At 45.4% G+C, this 27,190-nt stretch overlaps 1 protein-coding gene across 1 annotated transcript in view; it reads left to right on the top strand.

Moving 5' to 3' along the window:
* ppan (peter pan homolog) overlaps positions 1 to 27,190 on the top strand; it is a 105,070-nt gene that overhangs the window by 39,069 nt on the left and 38,811 nt on the right. Inside the window, exons 12-13 of the mRNA XM_063035650.1 lie at positions 1,780 to 2,193; positions 14,637 to 14,843. Coding sequence (XP_062891720.1) covers positions 1,780 to 2,193; positions 14,637 to 14,843 — 621 coding nt within the window. The remainder of the gene's footprint in view (positions 1 to 1,779; positions 2,194 to 14,636; positions 14,844 to 27,190) is intronic.

Here is a 27,190-nt window from a genome sequence, read left to right as displayed (position 1 = left end):
CAAAGCCTCAACATCTTTCCTATTGTGGGGGCAACCAGAACATTTTTAAACATAATCTCATACATGCCATCTCTGGGTATTAGGATAGACCACTAAAAGCTAGTTCACAGTTAAGTGTTATGTGAGTCTTTAAGAAAGGCAGAGTGCTTTGAGAAGGAATTCCAGAACTTAGGACCTTAAAATAGAGGAACAATTAAATTGTGGGTGAGAGAAGGCCAGAGTAAGAGGGCAATAAAGTTCCCTGAGAGTTTTAGGGTTGGAGGAAATGGGAAGGGATGTAACTGTGGGAATTATATGAAAGGAAGGATGAGAATTTTAAAGTCAAGATGTTCCTTAACAAAGATCCAGTTTAGACCATTAGGGCTGATGGGTCAGGAGGTTGGTGTGAGTTACAACACAGTAGAGTTGTGGATGATTCTTAAGGAAAGGTTCACCAGGATGCTTTCTGGGTTAGATGGTATGAGCTGTAAGGAAAATTTCATTGTTTTCCCTGGAGTGTCAGAAGTTGAGGTAAGACCATAAGACATAGGAGCAGAATTAGGCCATTTGGCCCGTCAAGTCTGTTCTGCCATGGCTGATCCTTTTTTCCAGCTCCTCAGCCCCACTCCCCGGCCTTCTCCCCTTAACCTTTAATGCCGTGTCCAATCAAGAACCTATCAAGCTCTGATTAAATGCACCCAGTGACTTGGCCTCCACAGCTGCCTGTGCTAATAAATTCCACAAATTCCCCACACTGGCTAAATAAATTTCTCCGCAACTCTGTTTTAAATGGACGCCCTTCTATCCTGAGTTTGTACCCTATGTCCTAGACTCCCCCACCAAGGGAAACGTTCTTTCCACATCTCCTCTGTCTAGGCCTTTCAACATTCGAGAGGTTTCAATGAGATTCTCGCTCATCCTTCTAAATTCCGGTGAGTACAGACCCAGAGGCATCAAACGTTCCTCCTATGATGATCCTTTCATTCCTGCAATCATCCTTGTGAACCTCCTCTGAGCCTCTCCAATGCCAACACATCTTTTAGATGAGGAGCCCAAAGCTCTTCACAATACTTAAGGTGAGGCCTCACCAGTGCCTTATAAACCTCAGCATCACTTTCCGACCTCTTGAAATGAATGCTAATATTGCAAAGATCTGACAGAAATTTATACAATCACAGATGGAGTAGACAGAATCTTTATCACAGGGTGGGCATGTCAAATACTCAAAGATATGCATTTAAAATAAAGAAGGGGAAAATTTAAAAGTGATGCAGGGCAAGGACCCCCTCCCCCTCCATACACACTCACACTCACTCACTGTCAGTGGTGGTCATCTGGAACAGGCTGCCAGGGATGATGTGGAAACAGATACAGCTAGACGGGCACGTGTATATGTGGAGAATAGAGGGATATGGATCAATTACAGGTAGAAGGAACTTAGTTCAATTTGGCATTGTATTTGTGGGCTGAAGAGCCTTTTCCTTTGCTATGCTGTTCTATGTTCTATCCTGTGTTTACAGAGGAGAATGAGGGTGGTGGCCAGGAATGATGTTAATTTGTCTGTTTTAGACATGAGTGAATATTAACTGAACCTACCCATATCAAAGTTAAGAATGGGACTATTCCTCCCACCTGCATATCCTTGTAGTTATGGTTGAGGGTAAAAGTTGGTGATGGTGCTGGATGGGATTTGCTTCTGACCTATCCTGCATACTCTCATGATGTCTTGTGCTTCTGATTGTTGCCTGCTTGTGTTACCTTGTCCTAGTCTATTCGCAATTGTTTTCTTTCCCCCATCAGATCTGTTCCCAGGAGCTTCGAGCAGGAAAAGGAAGAGAGACAGGTCGTCTCAGTCATTCAAGAAAGTCAAGAGGTCAAAGGGCCCGGGAGAAGTTCCCAGCAAGCAGCACACGAAGTCAGAACCTGGAGGAAATAGCAGAAGGAAGAATTTTCAGGGGAGGAAATCTCGGCTTCTGGGAACTTTGCTGGGTAAATCCAGGTTCAAGAGTTCATTGCTCAGGAGTAAAATCACACTCAAGGGCAAAAGTCGCCAACATACAGACTCCAAGGCCAAAAGCCATCACGGAAGTTCCAAGACCAAGGGTCAGCATCCAGGCTCCAAGACCAAGGGTCAACGTCCGGGCTCCAAGGTCAAGGTTCAACGTCCAGATTCCAAAGGCAGAGGTTACTCTCATAAAAAGTCCAAAATAAAGTGTTAATTTGAACAGAAATAAAAACAAGACCAGTAGATATGTATGCACACAAAGACTTGTAATTTGCTGAACTTTAAACTGTGCTTCTCCACATTAGAACTGGTTTTGAAACATTCATGTATAAATGACGCAGTCAAATCTGTCAGTAAATTTCCAGCAGTGGTGGTTGATGCCTTTGTGTTCAGTTCAAAGCTTCTTGCAAAGTAGCTCATAGTCTCAAGTAATGTTTATTGTTGAGGAAAAGGAGTTGTTAAAGGTCACAGCAGTGGCAATCAGCCCTTGTTATGATGTGTTGTTCAAGTGTTCTTGAATTGAGATGAAGGGTAGGATCTGAAGTCTGTGACGGCCATCGGTCAAATGTGGAGTTCTCTATATGTGTCTTAACTCAAATTTAAAGTAGTCTACTGTAAACAACTTGGATGCTGCACTATATAGATGACTACACATGGAATCATAGAAAAGTACAATGCAGAAACAGGACCGTAGGCCCATCTAGCCTGTGCTGACCCACTTAACCTGCCTACTCCCTTCGACCTGTACTGGAACCATAGCTCTCCATACACCTACCATCCATATACCTGTCCAAACTTTTCTTAAATGTTGAAATCAAGCTCACATGCAGCACTTGTGCTGACAGCTCGTTCCACGCTGTCATGGCCCTCTGAGTGAAGAAGTTTCCCCTCTTGTTCCCTTGAACTTTTCACCTTTCTCCCTTAACTCATGACCTCTGGTTGTAGTCCCATAGTGGAAATAGCCTGCTTGCATTTACCCTATCAAAACCCCTCATAATTTTGTATCCCTCTATCAAATCTCTTCTCAGTCTTCTACGTTCCAAGAAGTAATGTCCTAACCTATTAAGTCTTTCCTTATAACTCAGGCAACATCCTTGTAAACGTTCTCTGTGCTCTTTCAACCTTGTTTACCTCTTTCCTGTAGGGACATCAGCTTTACAACCCTATCTACCTGTGATGCCTCTTTCAATGAATTATGGTCCTGTATTCCCAGATCCCTTTGTTCTACCGCACTCCTCAGTGTCCTACTGTTCACTGTGTAAGGCCTACCCTGGTTGGTCCAACCTCACACTTGTCTGCGTTCCATCTGCCAATTTTTAAGCTGGTCCAGAACCCGCTGCAAGCCATGACAGCCTGCTTCACTGTCCAGTGCCTTCCCTATCTTGCTGTAAGTTATAAAAGTACTTTGGCAATAAAATGCTTTTGGAATCCCTGTCAGGGAAGTGAATAGTACCAAAGCTGTTCACTTGGAAGCCCTGCGGGTTCCAGTGTTAATAATTCCCCGAGAGAGGACCTCGTTTTCGATGGGCTCCAGCGGTGGGTGGGAAAGGACCAAACACAGACGCCCATCCAGGTGTTCCTACCAGTCTGTAACTCCTGACGACGCATTAATCCAGGAGTCACGTTCCAACCAGAGTGTCCATTGAATGGGGCACATCGCTGTAAACTCTTCCACAGCAAGCAAAGATGCTTCACGGCAGGCTGTTGGAGTAAGTGCAAGAGAGCTGCTGGAAACCCTTCCGTTAGTGGTCAGCTGCGAAATCGCAGTTCTTGGTGTAAGCTGAGACACTTTCCCCACTGAAGCGAGAAAACCCTTACCCAGAAAGGTTCCACTGAACACCGAGCCCAAACCACAGGACGTTGCTGTGGCCTGAGAGCGGTGTAAATAAATAAGCAAGGCTTTCCGAGCTTTGGTGGAGAGGAGCTGGAGTCGGGGTGAGGGCGGGGCAGCCCCTTGGGGAGGATGTTGTTCAGTGAGTTGCTGGGTGGGCAGGTTGGGCCCCAGATCAGCATAGATCCCCCTGTGTGTTTTTCTGGGTTGTGGTAACAGCAGATTGTGAAGCCACCTTCAGGAGTAATGGTGTGGCTGGACCAGTAAGGTTATGGAAGAAGGAGAAGACAGTTGAACTCCAGGCACACTGCTTCAATAAGGTTGAGTTCTTCCTCGGCCACATTGTAGTGCCTCACATATGCATTGGTAGGTAATATTCCTTGCACCTGGACCCTTAGTAAATGCTGATTGGTAGTTTTGAGCTCTTGCACAGAGGTGGGGGGGGGGAGGGAGGGTCTATCAGCACTTGTGTAAAACACCTTCTGTTTGAAATTTTGTGTCTAATATTTCTGTGTGACTCACATTCTCGGTGACATTAGTCCGTCAACCCAAAGGTAGTCAGGAAGTTTGACTGGAAATCCATTGTTTATGAATCCCAGCAGCTTCCCTAAGAGCTATGACCTTTCGTTCTTCCTGGTATTCTTTGGTTTTTAAGCTGTGCCTTTTTTTTTCATCCTAAATTCTCTTGCTTCCTCTTATTGAGTTCCCTCATTTCCTTTCCCATTTTGACTGTAATTTCTGACTTGCTCAAATCTCTGTCCCTGTCCCAGACCCACAGTCTCCCTGAGACCTGGCTGATGTTTCTGCACCTTGGTAGGTCAATTCATCCACTTCTGTTGTAAAGCACTTTGAACTACATTGTTTGTCTGTAAAGTGCTCTATAAATAAGTTATTATTAGTAGTAAGTTCTTGCTCCTAATTCAACATCACTGCTGTAGTATATTTATTTAAGACAAAGTTGGATAGATTTTTGCATAATAGGGAATTAAGGGTTATGGGGAAAAGGCAGGTGGGTAGAGATGAGTCCATGGTCAGATCAGCCATGATCTTATTGAATGGTGGAGCAGGCTCGACAGGCCAGATGGCCTACTCCTGCTCCTATTTCTTATGTTGTGTATGGGGGCAATCTTCAGTGAGTGAAAGTGTGTGGCCTGTTTAGTTGGATATCTGTCTGACAGGAATGGATAACTGTTCTTTGTAGGATGTGTACATACATAATGGAGAGGGTTCAAAGGGGGTTCAGGAAAATGATTCCAGGATTGAATGGGTTGTCACATGAGGAGCATTTGATGGCTGTGGGCCTGTAGTCACTAGAATTCAGAAGAATGAGGGGTGACCTCATTGAAACGTGTAGAATGGTGAAAGGTCTGGATAGAGTGGATGTGGAGAGGATGTTTCTTCTGGTGGTAGAGTCTAGGACCAGAGCACACAGCCTCAGAATAGAAGGGTGTCCCTTTAGAATGAAGGTGAGGAGGAATTGCTTTCGCCAGAGAATCATGAATCTGCAATTTGTTGGCACAGGTGGCTGTGGAGGCCAAATCATTGGCTATATTTAAGGCAGAAGTTGATAGATTGTTGATTAGTCAGGGCATGAAAGGATACGGGGAGAAGGCAGGAGATTGAGGCTGAGGGAGAAATGGATCAGCCATGGTGAATGGTGGAGCAGGCTCGATTGGTCAAACAGCCTGATTCTGCTCCTATATCTTATGGGTTTATAGTCTTACTGTAGGCCAGGTGACTCAACAGTTAAATGAGTGAGTGACCTCCACCTCACTGGAAGCATCCTAAACTAATAGGAAGGCCTGAACTGGTTTAATTGCTCTGGGTTCCTCTGGAGAGACACCCCCAAACCCTGGTCGGTCAGTCAAGGCTCATTCTTCTCACTCAGTGTCATTGCTGTAGTCATGGGGCAATCAGTAAATGAAAGGGTGAAATCTCTAGTTGAATATCCATCTCATTGGACTGGATCTTCAAATAATGTGTATTTATTTTGCTTTCTTGAGGGATGCGTGCATTTACTCTCCATCTCGAATCACTATTAGAAAGTAGGTGCCTCTCCTTATGTCACTGGTTTGTATGGTGAAGGCTGGTATTGGGTATGGTTCATAAATAAAGAAAGATTTTACTGAAGTATATAAGACTTCACTTGGATAATACCTCTTTGACCCTATTATCTCAATTGATGTGTTGAATGAAGGAAATTCTTGTACAATTTAATCTTCTTGATCATCTGAGTTATTTAAACATACATGCATACCACTGAACATTTCCTGTTCCAACTTGTCACTTCTTAACGTTAAATCAGAAAACTCAGCGCTTTAACTTGAAATCTACCCAAGTGAGATAATGTTGGCTACGTTCTCTCCAGCAGATAGCCCTCTGAGTTCTGAACTTGTGGCACTCCTTACAATAGTTCTTGTCACTATCAATGCCTCAGACAGCCCTTTTTTATGATTTTTCTTCAGTTTTAAGCCTTTCTTAGTTCTTGCCCCAGTTCAGTTAGGGTCTAAAGTTATCACTGGAGCTGCCATTCATTCAAGGACCAAACAAGACACATCTGCTTCCATTTCTCTGTTCCGACCCATCTTTAACTTAAATCCGAACCCTTTCAGTGCTAATTACCTGTCTCAGTAGCATCTAGGATGGGCTAAACAAGAGCGCATATTTTCTTATCAGTCAGAGAGCTCTTTAGATGCAAGGGGTGCCCCGTTTCACAGTTCATCTGAGGTATTTCATCCACAGAGAGTTCCAAAGACATCATTTACTTTATTCTGTTCGTTGTGGAAAGAATTTTAGATTCAGTCATTTATCGTGTACACTGAAGCATACAATAAATAGCCGGCTGGTGGTGCAATGGCATCAGCGCCGGACTCCGGAGCGAAGGGTCCCAAGTTCGAATCCGAGTCGGGCCACCCCTGCCGGCTTGAGCGTCGAGCTAGCCACTCGGCCTCATTTTTAAAAAAAAGGTCGAGTCCAGAACGCTCGTATCGTGACCCGGTTAATCCGGAAGGAGACCAATCCTGACACCACGCGCCAGACAAGAATGGCTGACTGTCTGGTGCGACACGCTAAAAAAAAGCATACAATAAAATGAGTCATTTGTGTTCACAACCAACACAACGGAACCACACATTCCAGTACCAACACAGCATGCTCACAAATGTCCAACAGCAAAACAAGCCCTTTTCCTCCCTCCCAACCACTCAGACGGATAGTCCTCTAACCCCAGGACAAGCCCCCAGCCTCCAATGGTCTTGCAAACTCACGGGCATCAGGCTCAACTTGCTGCCTAAGGGGTTCAGTCTTTAGTAGAATGGCTTAGTTAACAGGGCTGAATCAATACAACTCTTCTTCACATAGAATCTGACCAAGTGTTGATCTTCATTCTGTACTTTGGAAAGACATGTTGACATATAATGGACTGGGTCTCCCAAAGCTTGATAGGGTACTTGACATCTTGCTACTGCCTTTAGTACTGGATGCAGTTTTGGGTTCCTTACTCGACAGAGAAAGTGTAGTGAATGTTCCCCATATTGGTTTCAGGGACAGTTGAGTTTACTGCACAAGAGACTGAGTAGACTGGGTCTGTGTTCTCTGGAGTGTAGAAGGGTGAAACACAATCTCATGGAAGCTCAAAGTTATTACAGAGCTTGACAGGCAAAATGCAGAAAGGATGTTGCCTCCAGCTGAAGAACCTACAACCATGGATCACGGCAGAACAAGGGGTTGGAGGAATAGTGCCAAGATGAAGAGAAACTTCACTTGGTCGATTGTGAATTGTTGGAATTCTGTATCAGGGAGGCTCGGTCATAGATTCACAACAGAAACTGATTTCTGAATAAAAGGATCTAGGGATAGTGTAGGAAAATGGTGCTCCCATTAGCCATGTTCCATGGTAGAACAGACAAGGACCAAGTGGCCTGACAGTGCTCCTGTTTCATGGATCCAAGTGGTAAAGGGCCAACCATGTTGGTGACCTAGCATCCGGCAGGACATCCTGGGTAAAGGTAGATTTCCTTCCCCCAAGGATATCAGTGGACTAGAAAGTTTTTATTGAAATGAAGTAGATTTAGTAGTCAATAGTGTTGAGACCAGTCCTTTATTCCAAGTTTATTTACTTGATTTCCAAGACCCAGCAGCCAAGACAACGCTTATGTCTTTGGGCAATAGGACTTGTGTCTTGGGGTAACAGACCAGTTCTCTGGATCAAAGTCAAAGTAAATACATATATCAATGTTCGTGTAGGTCACCATATACTATGATCTTCTTGCAGGCCTTCACAGTAGAACAAAAAACACAATAGAATCAATTTATTTGTGTAGTTTTTGCCACACAAAGATTGACAAATGACCAGTGTGCAAAAGAAGAAAGACTGCAAATACAAAATTAAAAAATAATAATAAATGTAATTAAATAATACTGAGAACATGCATGTCTACTAACAATCACAGTGCACAACACTCTCACTAACCTGCAGCCGTTCGGCCCTCCTGGGGCAGCCGACACCCCCCACCACACCCGCCTTACTGGCCTGTATTCACGTGACCATCCGTATGAAAGAAGATGGCCGACAGGACTGAAACTTGCTGAGCGCTGCAAAGCCTTGGCGGTTTATTAGTTATCTGTATTGCAGACTGGCATGGAATTGCCACATGATTTGGAGTGGTGAAGTGTCCCCGATTTTTCGCAGAGGTGACCCAAGCAGGGAAACAGCTCTTCAGCCCCACTCCATCAGCCGTCCGTGTGCACTGTTTTCATGCCTCTCTCACATTCTCATCATTACTGACAGACTCACCTACACGTTAGCAGTCAAGTAACTCACAGTCTTGTGCATTTTAGACCATAAGAATTGGGAGCAGATTTAGGATATTCAGCCCATCAAGTCTCTCTGTTCTGCCATTTGTTCATGGCTGATTTCCTAGTGTCATTTTCATAAACGACCTCCGGACCCTCTCCAATACCAGCACGTCCTTTCATAGACTGGGGGCCCAAAGCTGCTCACAATACTCCATATGCGGTCTGACCAATGCCTTACAGAGCTTCAGCATTACATCCTTGCTTTTATATTCTTGTCCTCTCGAAATGAATGCTAATGTTTTTGGGCACTTGAGTTTAAACACAGGGAAAAGGAGGAAATTCTGCACCAGGAATCAGGATTGAACACGGGTAACAGGAGCTAAGGGGCAGCAACACTTCTGCCCCTCTGCCAGGGAGTAGTCCCAGCTGCTGAAAGTGTGTATGGCTTCCTTCTAGTCTCGTGTATCTGGTTTAAAATGCTGCCACGGAAGACAGGCAAAAACTTACTGGCGGTTCATAAAGCAAGAAATGCAACTAAGTACCATTAATAACAGATAATAAATGATAACCACAAACAACAAAGGGATGAGGCTGATTTGAGGGTTGTGGCCTGTGGGTGTGAGGCAGGGTCGGAGCGAGGTCGAGGTGGGGTCAGGGAGTACTGAGGGGAGAAGTTTCAGAGCTGGTCTACCTGAACTGAGAATGTGGCAGCGGGGTCCTAGTGTGAAGGACGTCCCAAGGTTTGGATGATTTAAATGCCAGGCTGGATGGATTGAAAATGCAGGGTGTGGGGACTGGAGGCGATGTTTGGGCCAGTCCTGCTCACTGCCCCGTGACATTTACTTCACTTTCCATGGCGCTGAGACTGTGAGACTGCTCCAGCTGTTCTTTGCTTCGTGTCTACGAGCTTGACGATGATTTACTGTGCTGTGTGATGAACTGAGGCTGAGGCTATGGGCCTGCTCCGGGCTTCACGTCTCTGGACTCACTTTCATTCTGAACGCTGTTGCTTACTCTTATTGTTTGCACGATTTGCCGCTTATTTTTCTCTCTTTCTCTGCGCTTTGGGTGTTTGTCAATCCTTTTATGGGTCCTTTTGGTTTTCTTCGTTTTGTGGCTGCCTGTAAGGAGACTAACCCCAAGGTTGTATGTACTTCACTTTAAACTTTGAACCTTGCACCATCGCTACCATTTCCATTAAGCCATTGAAAACCTGGTTTACAAGGGACCAATGTGAATGATCAGGAATGGAGAGGACCTATGGTGGGTCCAGCTCATAGCTGCGGTCATGAAGAAGATATGCCAGTGCCTCCTCTTTCTTAGAACTTTAAGGAGATTTGACATGTCATTGAGGACTCTGACTGAAGTTCTAACATGTGCAGTGGAAAGTGGACTGGTTGATCTCGTCCTGGTGTGGAAACTCTGATGTACAGGGATGCGGAAATGGGTGAACTCAGCCAGTCCCATCACTGGTGCAGCTATCTCCACCATTCAGAACATCTACAGGAGGAGATGTCTCAGGAAGGTGGCATCTATCATCTAGGTCCCTCACCGTCTGGGCCATGGCCTCTTCTCAGGCAGCAGTTATGAGTCTGAAGCCCCATATCGCAAGGTCTAACAACTGCTTCTTCCTCACTGCCATCACGTTCTTGTTCCAACTTGGAAACCCCGGATACAACTTGCTATTATATTTTATTTTCTCTCTCCATCCAGCTTGCACTAATGTAATTTTGTTGCTTAATATGCTCACTTGTAAGATATATATAATTTATGTTAATTTAGGATTTAGATTAGATTAGATTATTATTTGTTAATTTAGGATTTAGATTAGATTAGATTATTATTTGTTAATTTAGGATTTAGATTAGATTAGATTATTAGATTTATTTATTGTCATTTAGTAATGCATGCGTTAAGAAATGATACATTATTCCTCCGGTGTGATATCACAAAACACAGGACAGACCAAGACTGAAAAAAACTAACAAAACCACATAATTATAACATATAGTTACAACAGTGCAACAATACCATAACTTGATGAAGAACAGTCCATGGCACAGTAAAAAGTTCAAAATCTCTCAGAAGTCCCACATCTCACGCAGACGGGAGAAGGAAGAAAACTCTCCCTGCCATGCCCGACCACAGTCCGACTCTGAGTCATCCGAAAACTTCGAGCCTCCGATCAGCCCCTGACATCGAGTACCGAGCACCATCTCTATCCGAACGATTCGACCTCAATCTCGGCACCAGCAGCAGGCAAAGCCGGGGATTTTGGGGCCTACCCTCCAGAGATTCTCGATCGCACAGTAACAACAGCAGCGAACGGGCGTTTCAGAAATTTCTCCAGATGTTCCTCCGTGCTTTCACGTCTGCCTCCATCAAATCAGAATTGTCCATGGCTCCTATTTAACAGAGACGATATCATTTTCACTGGAGAGCTGCACGTGCGTGGCACGCTGCTATCTTCTCCTCCCGCCTTTTGCTAACTTATAATTAGCCTTGAAATGTACTGAGTTGCTGCTGCGAATAACTAATTGTACGGACATACATATTGTGTGTGTGTCTCTCTCTCTCTGACAATACACAAACAAATCATCAAGCTCCATATCAAACAGTTTAATTTAATATCACAGAATGTATACAGTATGCAACCTGAAATTCTTACTCTTCACAGACATCCACAAAACAAGAAACACTAAAGAATGAATGATAGTAACCCCAAAGCTGCACCCCCCCCCCACCATGCAAGCAATAACAAAAGCCCCCAAAGAGACCAGTGGGGATAACTTCACTCACTTAAACTTTGAACTGATTCTATAACCAAAGGACTCACTTTCAAAGACTCGTGCTCCCAGTAGTAATTATCTATCTGAAGTTTCTCTTTTTGCACATTGTAAGTTTATCAGTCTTCATCATTTTTCATCGTTTCTCTTGTATTTCTTTGTTTTCCCGTGAATGCCTGAAGGAAAATTAATGTTAGGGTAGTATATTGTGACATTTGTGTATTTTAATATAAATGTACTTTTAAGTTTTTCCTCTGCAACCACAAAAACCATGTTATCAGCACCTGACAGTGAGTTCACTGCAGTAAGGGTAGGGCACCTGAAAGCTTCCTGTATTATTCACCGTAACTCACATACAAAATGCTGGAGAAACTCAGCAGGTCAGGCAGCATCTATCGAAATGAATAAACAGTCAACTGTTCAGACTGAAACCCTTTTCCAGGACTGAAAAAGAAGGGGGAAGGTGCCAGAATAAAAAAAAAAGTGGGTGGAGGGCGAGGAGGCGAGCTAGAAGGTGAAAGGGAAAGCCAGATGGGTGGGAAAGGCGAAAGGCTTGGAGACGAAGGAATAAGCTTCCTCTGTAGTTGCTGTCTGGCCCGCTGAGAGCCCCCAGCTATTTGGTGTGTCATTCTGCATTTCCAGCATCTACAGGATCTCTTGTGTTGGTGATTTGCTGTGTTGCTCAAGACCTGCTCACAACCATCTGGCTGCTCTGGGACCTTTACAGCACCGACACCCACCCAACGCCACTTTGCCCAATGGGATAAACTGTTGAGTGTACTCAGAAGGAGCCTGGGCAGGGAACCTTCATGTGAATCTGATACAGCAAGACAGGTTGAACAAAGCATTTGGCTCCAGGCCAAGCAAGGGCACAGAATTCAAATGCAAATGCTTAAGTTAAGTGTCTGTAACAGATGCTTAAATGGTTAATTGAGTTCTAGGTACTGAATTTGGGAGTGGTGTGAAATCAACCCACATTGTTATGCTCCTTTTAACCTACATCACTTTCAATCTAACCTTTCTCAATTTCTTTGTCATCCATGTGCCTCTCTGAGAGACTCTTCAATGCCCCTAATGTATCTGCCTCTACCCCAACACCCACCACTCTCTGTGTAAAAGAAACTTACCCCTGACATCAGCCCTGATGAAGGGTCTCGGCCAGAAACGTCGACTGTTTACTCATTTCCATAGATGCCGCCTGGCCTCCTCCAGCATTTTGGGTGCATTGCTCTTATCAACTTGTACACCTCCACCAAGCTTCCTCTCATCCTCCTTCAGTCCAGAGAGAAAACCCCGAGCTTGTTCAACCTTTCCTCGTGCTGGGGAAAGCTGCAGAAAGTTTGAGTGGGGTGAGCTCTGACAGACTGCACTTGCACTGACAAACTGGAGGGTTTCGGCTTTGAGTGAAGGTGAAAGGATTTGACAGAGAGGTTGACAATCTCATACGTATAGGCAAAGTAAATAAAGGGGATCTACTTTTAAAGTTATGCTACAGCCACCCAACCCCTTAGGGGAGCATCTTACTCAAGAACTCTTCCAGCAGGGTACAGGTATCAATTTTAACCGACGTTTTGATGACAAACTCTGCCATCATCATCAGGGATTATGCCTGGGCATGTCTAGAGAAGATTTACTTATGCCGGGAAAGCATGAGATCCTATTTCATCTTATTCAAAAGTTCAAAGTAAATGTTATCATCAAAGTATGTATATGTCACCATATACAACCCTGAGATTCATTTTCCTGTGGGCAGACTCAGCAAATCTATAGAATAGTAACTATAACAGGATCCATGAAAGATCAACCAGAGTGCAGAAGACAACAAACTGTGAAAATATAAATAAATAAAGAGTCCTTAAATTGAGATGCAAACAACAGGAATTCTGCAGATGCTGGAAATTCAAGCAACACACATCAAAGTTGCTGGTGAACGCAGCAGGCCAAGCAGCATCTATCAGTCACTCTTCCTTCAGTTAGTCCTGACGAAGGGTCTCGGCCTGAAACGTCGACTGCGCCTCTTCCTATAGATGCTGCTTGGCCTGCTGCGTTCACCAGCAACTTTGATGTGTGTTGCTTAAATTGAGATCATTGGTTGTGGGAACTTTTTAATAATGGAGCAAGTGAGTGTCACTATCCCCTTTTGTTCAAGAGCCTGATTGTTGTGGGGTAGCAAACGTCCCCAAATCTGGTGGCACGTGTCCTAAGGCTCTTGTACCTTTTACCTCATGACAGCAGTGAGAAAAGACCATGGCCTGAGCTGTGGGGAGTCTCTGATGACAGACGTTGCTTTCCCACAACGGCGTTTCATGTAGATGTGCTCTGTGGTTGGGAGGGCTTTACCAGTGAGGTACGGGGCTGAACCCACTACCTTTTGTAGGATGTTCCTTTCGAAGGCATTGGTGTTCCCCACACGCGTCCATGATGCAGCCAATCCAGTACACTCTACTACACATCTATAGATGTTCATTGGCGGAAGGGCAGAGCATGTGTGTTTAAGATGGTTAAGCAAAGATCAAAAGTGACCTTGAGCATAAATTTTTTTAAAAACCTGAAGACGCTGTGGGAAAATGTTGTAGAACAGGAGGACCTAGTAGTACAGATACATAGTTCCCTGAAAGTGGTGTTACACGTAGACAATGGTGAAGAAGGATTTTGGCACACTGACCTTCTTTAGTCAGGGCATTAATCAAATCAAGTTTAATTATACAAACCGTACATGGATACAGCTGAATAAGACAGCATTCCTCTGGGACAAGGTGCAAAACTTTCAAAATAGCAAGCAAACATTCAAAAATGGTGAGTAACATCATTCAAAATATCAAGCCAAGAAGCATATTCACTGGGAAAAAAAACATATAATCTGAGACCCTGAGCAACAATGTCCAGCTATTGACAGTATAGTCCCCCAGCAGTGCGCAGATGCATGCAATCCAACTTGTCATTTCACCGCTCAAACACTGACGGGAGAGGTCAGGCCCCAGCTGAGCACAACCATGCTGTAGCTCCTCTGCGTCCCTCGGCTGGTCTGCAGCAGCAGGCAAGCCCGCAGCTTGAGGCCTGGTTCTCACTACAGCTGAGGCTGCACAGTTCCAATGCCATCTGTCCCTCCACCAGACAAGGGTACCAGGCCCGCGGCAACGTACATTATCACTATCCAACAGAGTCTTGTGATCGCAAGTGAAATGTGCAAGACGCTCTCCCACGGTTATACAGCTCCGACTCCTATGTTTCTGAGTAGCGGGAAGCAACACAGTCCGCAGCCAGGGCAGCTGCTACAATATCCCAACCAGTTCCTTTGACACCTCGATCGACTCCGCTGCCAACACCTGTCCAGTTACACTGATCAATGAGCAGCTCATGGATGGAGTAGCCCTGCAGTGCCCAAAGATCTTGGAGCAGAATTGTCCTTGGATTGTAAAGAACTACAAAGAGAAAAGCACCTTTGGTTGGCCCCTGATGTTGATGTTTGCAACATTGCTTTTGGTTTTAGTCGCCGTCCTTTGGGAAGGATGTTAATAAGCTGGAGGGAATGCAGAGGAGGTATATGAGGATGTTGCCAGGACTTGTGAGATTGCGTTATGGCAAAATGTTAAGCAGGTTGAGATATTTTTTATGGGAATGTTGGAGATTGAGATCTTACAGTTAGGTTAACTCCTTTATATCCTTGTAATGTACTGTGCTGCTGCAAAAAGCTAGTTTTCCTGCCATTCATACTGGGTATGTATGCCTACGGTAATAAATCTGAATGATTCATCTCAGTCACTTCCTTCGCTACCACAAAAAAACATGTTGTCAACTCCTGACAGCAAGGTCCGCAGGAAGGGCAGGGCACCTGACAGCTTCCTGACTGGATTGTTCCAGACCTGCTCCCCACCACCTGTCCATCTGGCTCTTTCAGAACTGGATAAACTTCGCGTGCAGCATAGAGGGGGTCTTCTTTTACACAAAGTTGGGCAATTGAGAACTAGAGGACAGGGGTTTAAGGTGAAAGAGGAGACATTTGACTGGTACCTTCCCACCCATTGTATGCTCAGTGTATAGAAAGAGCTGCAGAGGAAGTGGTTGAGGCCGGTACATTGAAAACATATCAGAATCACCGGCACGTGTCGTGAAATTTGTTAACTTAGCAGCAGCAGTTCAATGCAATACATAATATAGAAGAGAAAAAAAAAGTAAGAAGAAATAAATAAATCAATCAATTACAGTATACATATATTGAATCGATTAAAGATCATGCAGAAAACAAATAATATATATTAAAAAGTGTGGTAGTGTTCACGGGTTCAATGTCAATTTAGGAATCAGATAGCAGAGGGGAAGAAGCTGTTCCTGAATCACTGAGTGTGTGCCTTCAGGCTTCTGTATCTCCTACCTGATGGTAACAGTGAGAAAAGGGCATGTCCTGGGTGCTGGAGGTCCTTAATAATGGACGCTGTCTTTCTGAGACACCGCTCCTTGAAGATGGAGCTGACTAAATTTACAACCCGCTGTGGCTTCTTTTGGTCCTGTGCAGTAGCCTCACCCACCCCATATCAGACAGTGCTGCAGCCAGTTAGAATGCCCTCTGTAGAATTTTGTGAGTGTCTTTTGTAAACCTCCTCAAACTCTTGCCTTCTTTGAAATTACATCAATATGTTGAGCCCTGGATAGGTCCTTGGAGATGATGACACCCAGCAGCTTGAAATTGATCGTCCTTTCCACTACTGATCTATTGACGAAAACTGGTGTGTGTCTCTTCATCTTACTCTTTCTGAAGTTCACAATCAGTTCCTTGGTCTTACTAACATTGAGTGCAAGGCTGTCACTACACCACTCAACCAGCTGATCTTCACCATCTGATATTCTGCCATCGATAGTTGTGTTGTCAGCAAATTTATACATGGCCTTTGAGATGTGCCCAGCCACACAATCACGGGTGTGGAGAGAGTACAGCAGTGGGCTAAGCACACATCCTTGAGGTGTGTCAGCGTTGTAGTCTCCCGGTGAGGAAGTCAAGGATCCAGTTGCAGAGGGAGGTACGGAGGGCCAAGTTTTGGAACTTTTCAATCAGATCTGTCGGAATGATTGTGTTAAACACTGACCTGTAGCCAATGAACGGTGTTCTGACATAGGTATTAGCATTGTCCAGGTGATCTAAGGCCGTGTGTAGAACAAATGAGATTGCATCCATCACAGGCCAATTGTGGTGATAGGCAAATTGCAGTGGATCCAGGTTTTTGCCTAGGCAGGAGCTGATTCTAGCCACATCCAACCTCTCAAAGCACTTCATCACTGTAGATGTAAGTGCAACTGCACAATAGTCATTAAGGCAGTTCACCTCGCTCTTCTTGGGCACTGGAGTGATAGTCGCCCTTTTGAGGCAGGTGGGAACTTCCAACAGTAGCAATGAGAGATTGAAAGTGTCTTTGAACACCCTCGCCAGCTGGTTGACACAGGTTTTCAAAGCTCTACCAGATACATCGTCGGGGGCTGTCACCTCCCAAGGTTTCACCCCCTTGAAAGACATTCTGACATTGGCCTCCAAGACAGAAATCACAGGGTCACCGGGTGCTGCAGGGATCCTGATAGATGTAGTTTCATTCCAAGCTGGGTGAACAGGACCGGGACAGAACTGCCATGTTTGTGCACCATCAAGTGTTGGTCTGCCTTTGAAAGACTCAGCACACCCATCTTGACAGTGAATAGTGAAGCCAGCCAGCTGTATTGCCGCCTCTGGAACAGTGGGGGATAACCAAGACTCTGTGAAACAAAAAACACAACATTTAACAGACCTTTGGACAGATACATGGATAGGAAAGGTTTAGTTAGATTGCTATCAGTCAAACACAGGCAAGTGGGACTAACTTGTGTCGGAATCTTGGTCAGCATAGTCCAGTTGGGCCGAAGGGCCTGTTTCTGTGCTGTACGACTCTATATTCGAACAAAAAATGGAAAACAAGGGATAGCACTCAGCATGTCTGGTAATACCCGCGGGAAGAAAAGCAGAGTTAAAGCTTCAAGTTGCAGTCGAAGATTCTGATGCACAACTTTGGTCTTCAGCCTGAAGCATTAACTCTGCCAACCCGACCTTCTGAGTGCTGCCAGCATTTTCTGTCTTTGTTCCTCAAGGAGTGAGTGGATGTGATCTAGAATTCAGTGCCTGGGCGTGGAGGAAGCAGGTGTGGTAGCCACTTTCAAAAAGCAATTGAATAGGCACTTCAGAGAGAGATAAAAATGAAGGGTGATGTACAAGGAGGTAGGGCGTATGATTGGATTGCCATGCTGAGAGCCAGCACAGCTCAGCAGGTTGAATAGGGTCTTTGCGTGCTACAACAATCATAGTGTACGGCACTGAAACAATCCTTTCAGCCCATCTGGTCCTGCTGATCATGATCACTGCTGGTCAGTGTGGACATGGTGGAGGATTACAAATACCTGGGGATACGAATTGACAATAAACTGGACTGGTCAAAGAACACTGAGGCTGTCTACAAGAAGGGTCAGAGCCGTCTCTCTGAGGAGACTGAGGTCCTTTAACATCTGCCGGACGATCCTGAGGATGTTCTACGAGTCTGTGGTGGCCATTGCGATTATGTTTGCTGTTGTGTGCTGGGGCAGCAGGCTGAGGGTAGCAGACACCAACAGAATCAACAAACTCATTCGTAAGGCCAGTGATGTTGTGGGGATGGAACTGGACTCTCTGACGGTGGTGTCTGAAAAGAGGATGCTGTCCAAGTTGCATGCCATCTTGGACAATGTCTCCCATCCACTACATAATGTACTAGGTGGGCACAGGAGTACATTCAGCCAGAGACTCATTCCACCGAGATGCAGCACAGAGCGTCATAGGAAGTCATTCCTACCTGTGGCCATCAAACTTTACAACTCCTCCCTTGGAGGGTCAGACACCCTGAGCCAATAGGCTGGTCCTGGACTTATTTCATAATTTACTGGCATAATTTACATATTACTATTTAACTATTTATGGTTTTATTACTATTTATTATTTATGGTGCAACTGTAACGAAAACCAATTTCCCCCGGGATCAATAAAGTATGACTATGACTATCCCTGAGTAAGTTCCTTCATTTGGCTACATTAGGCCGGTATCTTTCCACTCCTTCCCTGTCTATGAAACTGTCCGAACAATTATAAATGTTATAATTGCGCCCTCCTCCAACACCACTTCGAACAGCTCATTCCATGTACACACCCCCCTCAGTGTGAGAAACTCTTCCCTCCAATCCCCTTGAAATCTCTCCCTCTCATCTTAAACCTTTGACTTCTAGTTGTAGACTCTCCTACCCTACAATGAACACCATGACTATGTGGACCACCTACCCAATCTATGCCCTTCATAATTTTATAAAGATCTCTAAAACCATCCCTCTGCCTCCTATACGCTAGTGGAAGCAACCCCAGAATATCCAGCCTCTCCTTATAATTCAACCCTTCCAGGCAGCCAACGCACCCCCTCCAGCTTAATTATGTCCTTCGAGTAACAGGGTGACCAGAACTTCACCCATTAATCCAACTGCAGACTAACCAACAGTTTTTCAACTGCAAAGCAACGTCGCTCGCTCGCTTCAGGTCACACCTGGAGATTCCAGTTGGCAGACAATCTCTCTCTCCACGCCGCTCTGATGTATTGGGAAATCATGTCCTCAGCAGATTACAGCAGTGGTTTGCCTTTGCCTACCGCCGGGTGAGTTTAAAGAGATCACCACCTCTTGCAGTGGATGACCAGGATGTCAAAGTGCCTTGTCGTGCTCTTAGCACTCCACCAACGCCTGCTGGCCTGCCTTCTTGACCGTTGGACCATTAATCGGTCTCCTCCGTTCTACCTGCCAGGGCCAGACTTCACACGCCGGGACAAGCAAATCCCCTACCTCACTAAGGGTCGAAGACCGGTCGGCTACCCTCACCCGGTTTGGCCCGTCTGCCGAGACGGTTTACTGGGGTGTGGCCGCTGCGCGTGTTACAGCTACTTGGAGCCACAGGTGAGAGCTGAGCACCCGGTGGGGACCAAAGGTGGATGAGCTGCCCTGAAAAATGGCACGTCAGGCCCCACCCCACCAGAGGTGCTACCCCTCCCTAGACACCCCATACACCCCAAAAGCAACATCACAACAACAATATTCAATGCCTCAGCCAGTGGAAGCAAGTATATAAGGCCGTAAGATATAGGAGCAGAATTAGGCCATTTGGTCCATCGAGTCTGCTCTGTCATTTCATCATGGCTGCTCCATTTCTCTCTCGGCCCAATCTTCTGCCTTCTCCCCGTATCCCTTCATGCCCTGATTAATCAAGAATCTATCAACCCCTGCCTTAAAAATACCCAATAACTTGGCCTCCATAGCCTCCTATGGCAATGAATTCCACAGGATTCACCACCTAATCATTCTAAATGGAGGTCCCTCTATTCTGAGGCTGTGTCCTCTGGTCTTAGACTCCTTCACCATAGGAAACATCCTCTCCACATCTATTCTATTGATGCCTTTCAATGTTCGATAGGTTTCAATGAGATCCCCCCCCACCATTCTTCTGAATTCCTTTATCATATCATATAACTTTGCCATTTTGTCCACCTGTGTCACCACTATCAGATCACTAAGTACTTGTACACCAAGGTCTTGCTTTTCAATCACACTCCCCAGGTCTGCACCATCCACTGTACATCCAAGCCTGGTTTAACCTTCCAAAATTCATCAGTTTGCAATGGTCCACTTCCACAATTAACCCAGATCTTGATGTAGCCTTAGACATTGGTATGATTCTACACCGCACTTCTGTCGATAAGCACAGTCGGCTTCCTGCTATATGCACCAATAGAAACTTTCACTTCCTCAATCACTGACACCACAGGTCAGTTATCTAATTCACCATTATCTCAAACTTTACAAGCATGGCAACAGCTGCTCAGATGTGGGTTCAATTCTAAATTGGAAGTAGCCCATCATCTCCTTCTCGCTGCTAACCCCTCCTGCAGTGGGACATTTATTGTAGAGTTTACGGCAATACATTGCAACAGGCCTTTTTCACATACACAAAGCCCATAATAGCTGGTGGTTAGAACACGGCCAAGTCAGTGGCGCCTACGCATGAATGGAGAACAAGTGTGAAATCGGTGAATGGATGTGTGCAGAGTCTGGCAAGTAGGAGCTTGAGAGAAAGTGCCAAGTTTGGCAGGGAGAACAGAGAGATATCATTTGGAGAGATATCATTTATCAGAAATGTTCAGTTTTTACTTCTAGAAGATTTCCTGTGACTTACCTTTCTCTTTGCCTTTCTCGCCTGAACTTTTCTCTTTTCAGTTCGCCCTTTTCGTCATTCTTAAGATTCCACCTTCCCCCACACAACACTCCCATCTTCCCACGGCCTTTCCTTTTTCTTTCTTTACAAAAAGAGATTGAAGTAGACATTATCAAAATCATACATAGTGTTAAGCTGGTATGTAATAAAAAAGAACTACTGCACAGAGTCTTGTCATCTTCAGAAGTTTTCGGATGACTCTGCCATGGTTGGATGCATCAGCAAGGGAGATGAGGCTGAGTACAGGGCTACGGTCGGAAACTTTGTCACATGGTGTGAGCAGAATTATCTGCAGCTTAATGTGAAAAAGACTAAGGAGCTGGTGGTAGACCTATGGAGAGCTAAGGTAACAGCGACCCCTGTTTCCATCCAGGGGGTCAGTGTGGACATGGTGGAGGATTACAAATACCTGGGGAGACGAATTGACAATAAACTGGACTGGTCAAAGAACACTGAGGCTGTCTACAAGAAGGGTCAGAGCCGTCTCTATTTCCTGAGGAGACTGAGGTCCTTTAACATCTGCCGGATGATGCTGAGGATGTTCTACAAGTCTGTGGTGGCCAGTGCGATCATGTTTGCTGTTGTGTGCTGGGGCAGCAGGCTGAGAGTGGCAGACACCAACAGAATCAACAAACTCATTCATAAGGCCAGTGATGTTGTAGGGATGGAACTGGACTCTCTCACGGTGGTGTCTGAAAAGAGGATGCTGTCCAAATTGCATGCCATCTTGGACAATGTCTCCCATCCACTACATAATGTAATGGTTGGGCACAGGAGTACATTCAGCCGAGATGCAGCACAGAGCGTCATAGGAAGTCATTCCTGCCTGTGGCCATCAAACTTTACAACTCCTCCCTTGGAGAGTCAGACACTCTGAGCCAATAGGCTGGTCCTGGACTTATTTCCTGGCATAACTTACATATTACTACTTAACTATTTAGGATTTTATTACTATTTAATTATTTATGGTGCAACTGTAACGAAAACCAATTTCCCCCAGGATCAATAAAGTATGACTATGACTAAAACAGCAATTCTCCTCTTAACGGCCTGCAGCATTTTGCGTGTGCTTCTTTGTCATTGAAAGCCTCCCCAGTAGCATTAGCAGTTCATAAACGCAAGGAATGCAACAGATGCTGGGAATCCAGAGCAGCCCATGATGAGACTGTTCACCAGGTCTGGAAAGGGAAGGAGAAGGGAAAACTGGAATGAGGTGGTGGTGGGAGGGGGAAGGAGTGCTGGCCGACAGGTGAAAGGTGAAACCAGGCGGAGGCGAAGGTGGGTGGCTGGGCAGGCGAGAGGAGAATCAAGTGAGAAGCTGGGAGGTAACTGCGGGGAGACATAAAAGGCTGGGGAAGAGGAGTCTGATAGGAGGGGAGAGTGGACCGTGGGAGAAGGGGAAGGAAGAGGGGCACCAGAAGGAGGTATGGACAGGTGAGGAGAAGATGGTTCAAAGTAAATTTATTATCAAGGTACATACAGTATATGCCACATTATACTACCCTGAGATTCATTTTCTTGCGGGCATTCACAGTAAGTAAAAGAAACACAATAGAATCGATGAAAGACGGCTCCCAGCAGGACAGACAGCCAATGTGCAAAAGACAACAAACTGTTTAAACACAAAATGAAACAGGAGAAAAGAAATAATAATAAAATATAAATAAACAATAAATAGCAAGAATGTGAGATGAAGAGTCGTTGAAAGTGAGCTGATAGATTGTGGGAACAGTTCACTGATGGGGTGAGTGAAGTTACCCCCTCTGGTTCAACAGCCAGATGAGGGTAGTAGCTGTTCCCGAACCTGGTGGTCTGGGTCCAGAGGCTCCTACACCATCCTGCCGATGGCAGTAGTGAGAAGAGAGCATGTCCTGGGTGGTAGAGGAGGCCATGGAATTAAAATGGGTGAGACCCGACATAGATTGGGAGACCTCTTTGCCGAGCACCTACGCTCCATCTGCCACGAAAAGTGGGATCTCCCTGTGGCCACTTTTTCAATTCCACCTCCCATTGCCATTCCAATATGTCAATCCACGGCCTCCTCTACTGTTGCGATGAAGCCACACTCTGGTTGGAGAAACAGCACCTTATATTCCATCTGGATAGCCTCCAATCTGATGGCACGAACATCAATTCCTCAAACTTCCGGTAATGCCCCCCTCCCCTTCACCTGTTCCCATCCCCTTTTCCCTCTCTCACCGATCTCCTTGCCTGCCCATCACCTCCCTCTGATGCTCCTCCCACTTTTCTTTCTTCTTCCATGGCCTTCTGTCCTCTACAACTAGATTCCCCTTCTCCTGCCCTGTGTCTCTTTCACCAATCTACTTCCCAGCTCTTTATTTCAGCCCTCCCCCTCCTGGTTTCACCTCTCACCTTGTGTTTCCCCCTATCCTCCCACCACTCTCTTACTCTGACTTCTCATCTTTTTTCTCCAGTCCTGGTGGTGGGTCTCCGCCCGAAACGTCGAAATGCTGAGTTCCTCCAGCATTTTCTGTGTGTTGCTCTAACTTCCCACTAATTTTTGCTCAATGATATGCCCTCTCTTTGGCTTTCATGTTGGCTTTGACTTCATTTATTAAGCATACAAATCTGAAATTCTTCAATTCTCTGCGTAGTCATGAAACCAAGAAAGCAAAGAAAGGCAACAATATCATCATCCTCCAAATCCCACCATTCCGCCAAAGAAAATGAACAAATATGGAACAGCAACACACATCAAAGTTTCTGGTGAACACAGCAGGCCAGGCAGCATCTCTAGGAAGAGGTACAGTCGACGTTTCGGGCCGAGACCCTTCGTCAGGACTAACTGAAGGAAGAGTTAGTAAGAGATTTGAAAGTGGGAGGGGGAGGGGGAGATCCGAAATGATAGGAGAAGACAGGAGGGGGAGAGATGGAGCCAAGAGCTGGACAGGTGATTGGCAAAAGGGATATGAGAGGATCATGGGACAGGAGGCCCAGGGAGAAAGAAAAGGAGGAGGGGGGGAAAACCCAAAGGATGGGCAAAGGGTATAGTCAGAGGGACAGAGGGAGAAAAAGGAGAGAGAGAGAAAGAATGTGTGTATATAAATAAATAACGGATGGGGTACGAGGGGGAGGTGGGGCATTAGCGGAAGTTAGAGAAGTCAATGTTCATGCCATCAGGTTGGAGGCTACCCAGACGGAATATAAGGTGTTGTTCCTCCAACCTGAGTGTGGCTTCATCTTTACAGTAGAGGAGGCCGTGGATAGACATATCAGAATGGGAATGGGATGTGGAATTAAAATATAAAGCAGGATCTTCCAGTGGCCCCACATTTTAATTCCACATCCCATTCCCATTCAGATATGTCTATCCACAGCCTCCTCTACTGTCCAGCTCTTGGCTCCATCTCTCCCCCTCCTGTCTTCTCCTATCATTTTGGATCTCCCCCTCCCCACTTTCAAATCTCTTACTAGCTCCTGGCCAGATGCGTTCACCAGCAACTTTGATGTGTGTTGCTTGAATTTCCAGCATCTGCAGAATTCCTCGTGTTTACGTTTTAAAATAAGGAACAGGTACATCCACCCCAAAATCCCTCCTCCTGCATAAAAACCAAGCAAAACGGACAAGGCACATCGACCCCCAAATCCCTCTTCCCAGAATTATAGAATATAATTCTATAATTCTGAAATTCTATAATTCTATAATTATATTATAAAATATAATTCTAAATGAAATTGGATCATTAGGAAGAGGTGACATAGGGTTGGAAGGTGTTGAATTGTAGTGGAAAGAGTTAAGGAACTGCAAGGGTAAAAAGACCCTGATGGGAGCTCTGTATAGAACCCCAAACAATAGTAACAAATTTAGAATATAATTCTGGCCAGCTCCTCTCTCCTGCCACTGTAATCCCCTTTACTCCACCGTAATACTGCTACATCTGACTTCAGCTTCTCTTTCTCAAATTGCAGGATGAATTCCATCATATTATTCCCTATAGGTTCCTTTACCTTAAGCTCCCCAGTCATTTCCAGTTCATTGCACAACACCGAATCCAGCATAGCTGATCCCCCAATGGCCCAACCATGAAATTCCCCCTCTTGGGATCCAGCACCAACCTAATTTTCCCAATCAACCTGCATAACCTTTGCCCTTTTTGCATGCATTTTGTAACTCCCATTTTAATTTGTATTCCACATCTATTACTATTGTTTGGGGTTCTATATAGAGCTCCCATCAGGGTCTTTTTACCCTTGCAGTTCCTTAACTCTTTCCACTACGATTCAACACCTTCCAACCCTATGTCACCTCTTTCTAATGATCCAATTTGTTTTTTACCAACAGTGCCATGATGTAATGATGCCCACAAGGCCATACCTGCCCATCTGTAACTGTGCTACAAATTCATCTAACTTATTCTGTGAACTGTGCACATGCAAATATAACACCTTCAGTCCTGTTTTTACTGTTTTTGATTTTGTCCACTCTTTACATTGCAACTCATCCTGTTGACTGCAATTTTGACCTTGCTCGCAGTTTCACTTCACACTGCCTCGGCTGGTAAGCCAACAGTCTCTGCTTCTGCCTCTGTTTGTGGCACACACAGCAATCCAGAAATTATTACCCTGTAGATCCTGTTTCTCAGCTTTCTACGTAGCTGCCTAAAATCTTTCTTCAAAATTCCCTCATCTTTCCTACGTATGTCATTGGTGCCAAGATGTACCAAGACTCTCACCCTCCCCCTTGAGAATACCGTGGATGCAACATGTCAGCTGGGTGTCTGTATGGCACCCACAGATTCTTATCTCTGTCCCTCTTCACCCCTCTCCTCGCCGGAGCCACAGCGCCAGACTCAGAGACCCGGTGACTGTGGCTGGCCCTCCCCCCTGGTAAGTCGTCCCCCTCAACAATATCTAATGTGATACACTTATTATTGAGGGGAATAGCCACAAGAGTACTCTGCACTGGCTGTCCCATTTCCCCCTCCTTCTTCAGGGGTGACTCCTGTCCGTCACCTCCTCATTCTTCCGTACGAGCCCAATGCCATCGAACTGCAGCTCCAGTTCCCCAATTTGCTCTGTGAGTCACGGCAGCGAGGTGCACCTGGTTATAAATGGCAATGAACTGGAACTTGATTCTGATTCTGCAAGCTTACGAGTTAAGGTGGGGCGTGGGTGAGGCTAAGCCGCAGGAGCAGCCCTAATTGTTCAACATTAGAGCAATTTAAGGGTCTGCCTACCCTCTTTGCTGCTTAATGTCTTAAATATAAACTTGCTGATGAACTGCAAGGAATATGTAAAATCTGAATAAGTGTTTGTTTCCTCTTCAGTTAGTCCTGACGAAGGGTCTCGGCCCGAAACTTCGACTGTACCTCTTCCTATAGATGCTGCTTGGCCTGCTGCGTTCCACCAGCATTTTGTGTGTGTGTGTGTGTTACAGGAAACATACTTTCGAATCAACGTTAGAGCTGAGATCTGCTCTGTCATTTGCAGCGCCGCCCTTTGTTCCTATGTAGACCGGAGTGCTAAGCCAAAGTTTTGCGACAAACAAGGTACAAACTCATTTGGCACGAAGACACAGAACGGCGAGGGTCTTGGCCCGAAACCTCGGCTGTTCACTCTTTCCCATTGATGCTGCCCGGCCTGCTGAGTTCCTCCAGCATTTTCTGTGCGTTGCTCGGATTTCCAGCATCTGCAGACTTTCTCTTTTCAGTGTTTCCAAGAGTTCTGGCTTCTGCAGTTTTGTAAAGAGGAGGTGAGTGCGAAGGAAATTATTCTAGGTGTGTTTTGATTTGTATTGGCATTTCTTTGCTGTGAGTGACCGCATAAAATAATCCAGCAAAAGTTTCAGAAGAATCCTATCACGGGAGATTAGTGAGAACGTGGAATACCCTAGTGTTTTATTTCTTTCTTTGCTGAGGGTTTTAAAAATTGTTTTGCGGGGTCGGTTGAAAATTATGTTTTTTTTCTCTCCCTTAGGGAAAAGTAGACCTTTCCTTTCTGGCTGTAAACATCCCTAATAAATCAAGCCATAATTCACTTGGACTGAATTTCTCCCATATATTAGTTCACGGCAGTCGGTGCCCTCACAGCCAAAGCTCGGGTACAAGCAGCACACCAGTTCAGCCGGTGCGGCCAGTACACGATCTTCCGTGTGACCTCTTAAACTCAGTCTGCACTCCACGCTGGATGCAAAAGATTTACTTTGATAAAGAGCCAGAGGGAATTTATACTTCCCTGAGCAGTGTTTACCCTCCATCAGTGGGGGCTTGCTGTGTGCAATTTAGACCGTAAGACATAGATTTTGGCCATTCGTCCCGTTGGATCTGGACTGATATTCCATCATGACTGATTTACTATCCCTCTCAACTTGGCTGCAGTGTCATTTCAGCAATATTGAATTAATAGTGAAGTGCTTGGGGGCGACCTGAAAAGAGATGTTAAAAACACGCTGAAATGCGGAAGGCGGAATCACCGACACAGCCGCGTAATTGTACGGAAGCAACCTTGTAAGTGGACACCACGGTGACACACAGGTAGAC

This window comes from Mobula hypostoma, chromosome 29 (assembly GCF_963921235.1).
Source record: "Mobula hypostoma chromosome 29, sMobHyp1.1, whole genome shotgun sequence".
NCBI classification, from domain to species: domain Eukaryota; kingdom Metazoa; phylum Chordata; class Chondrichthyes; order Myliobatiformes; family Myliobatidae; genus Mobula; species Mobula hypostoma.
Note: the sequence above shows the minus strand (reverse complement) of the source record. Positions and strands in the feature narration are given on the sequence as shown.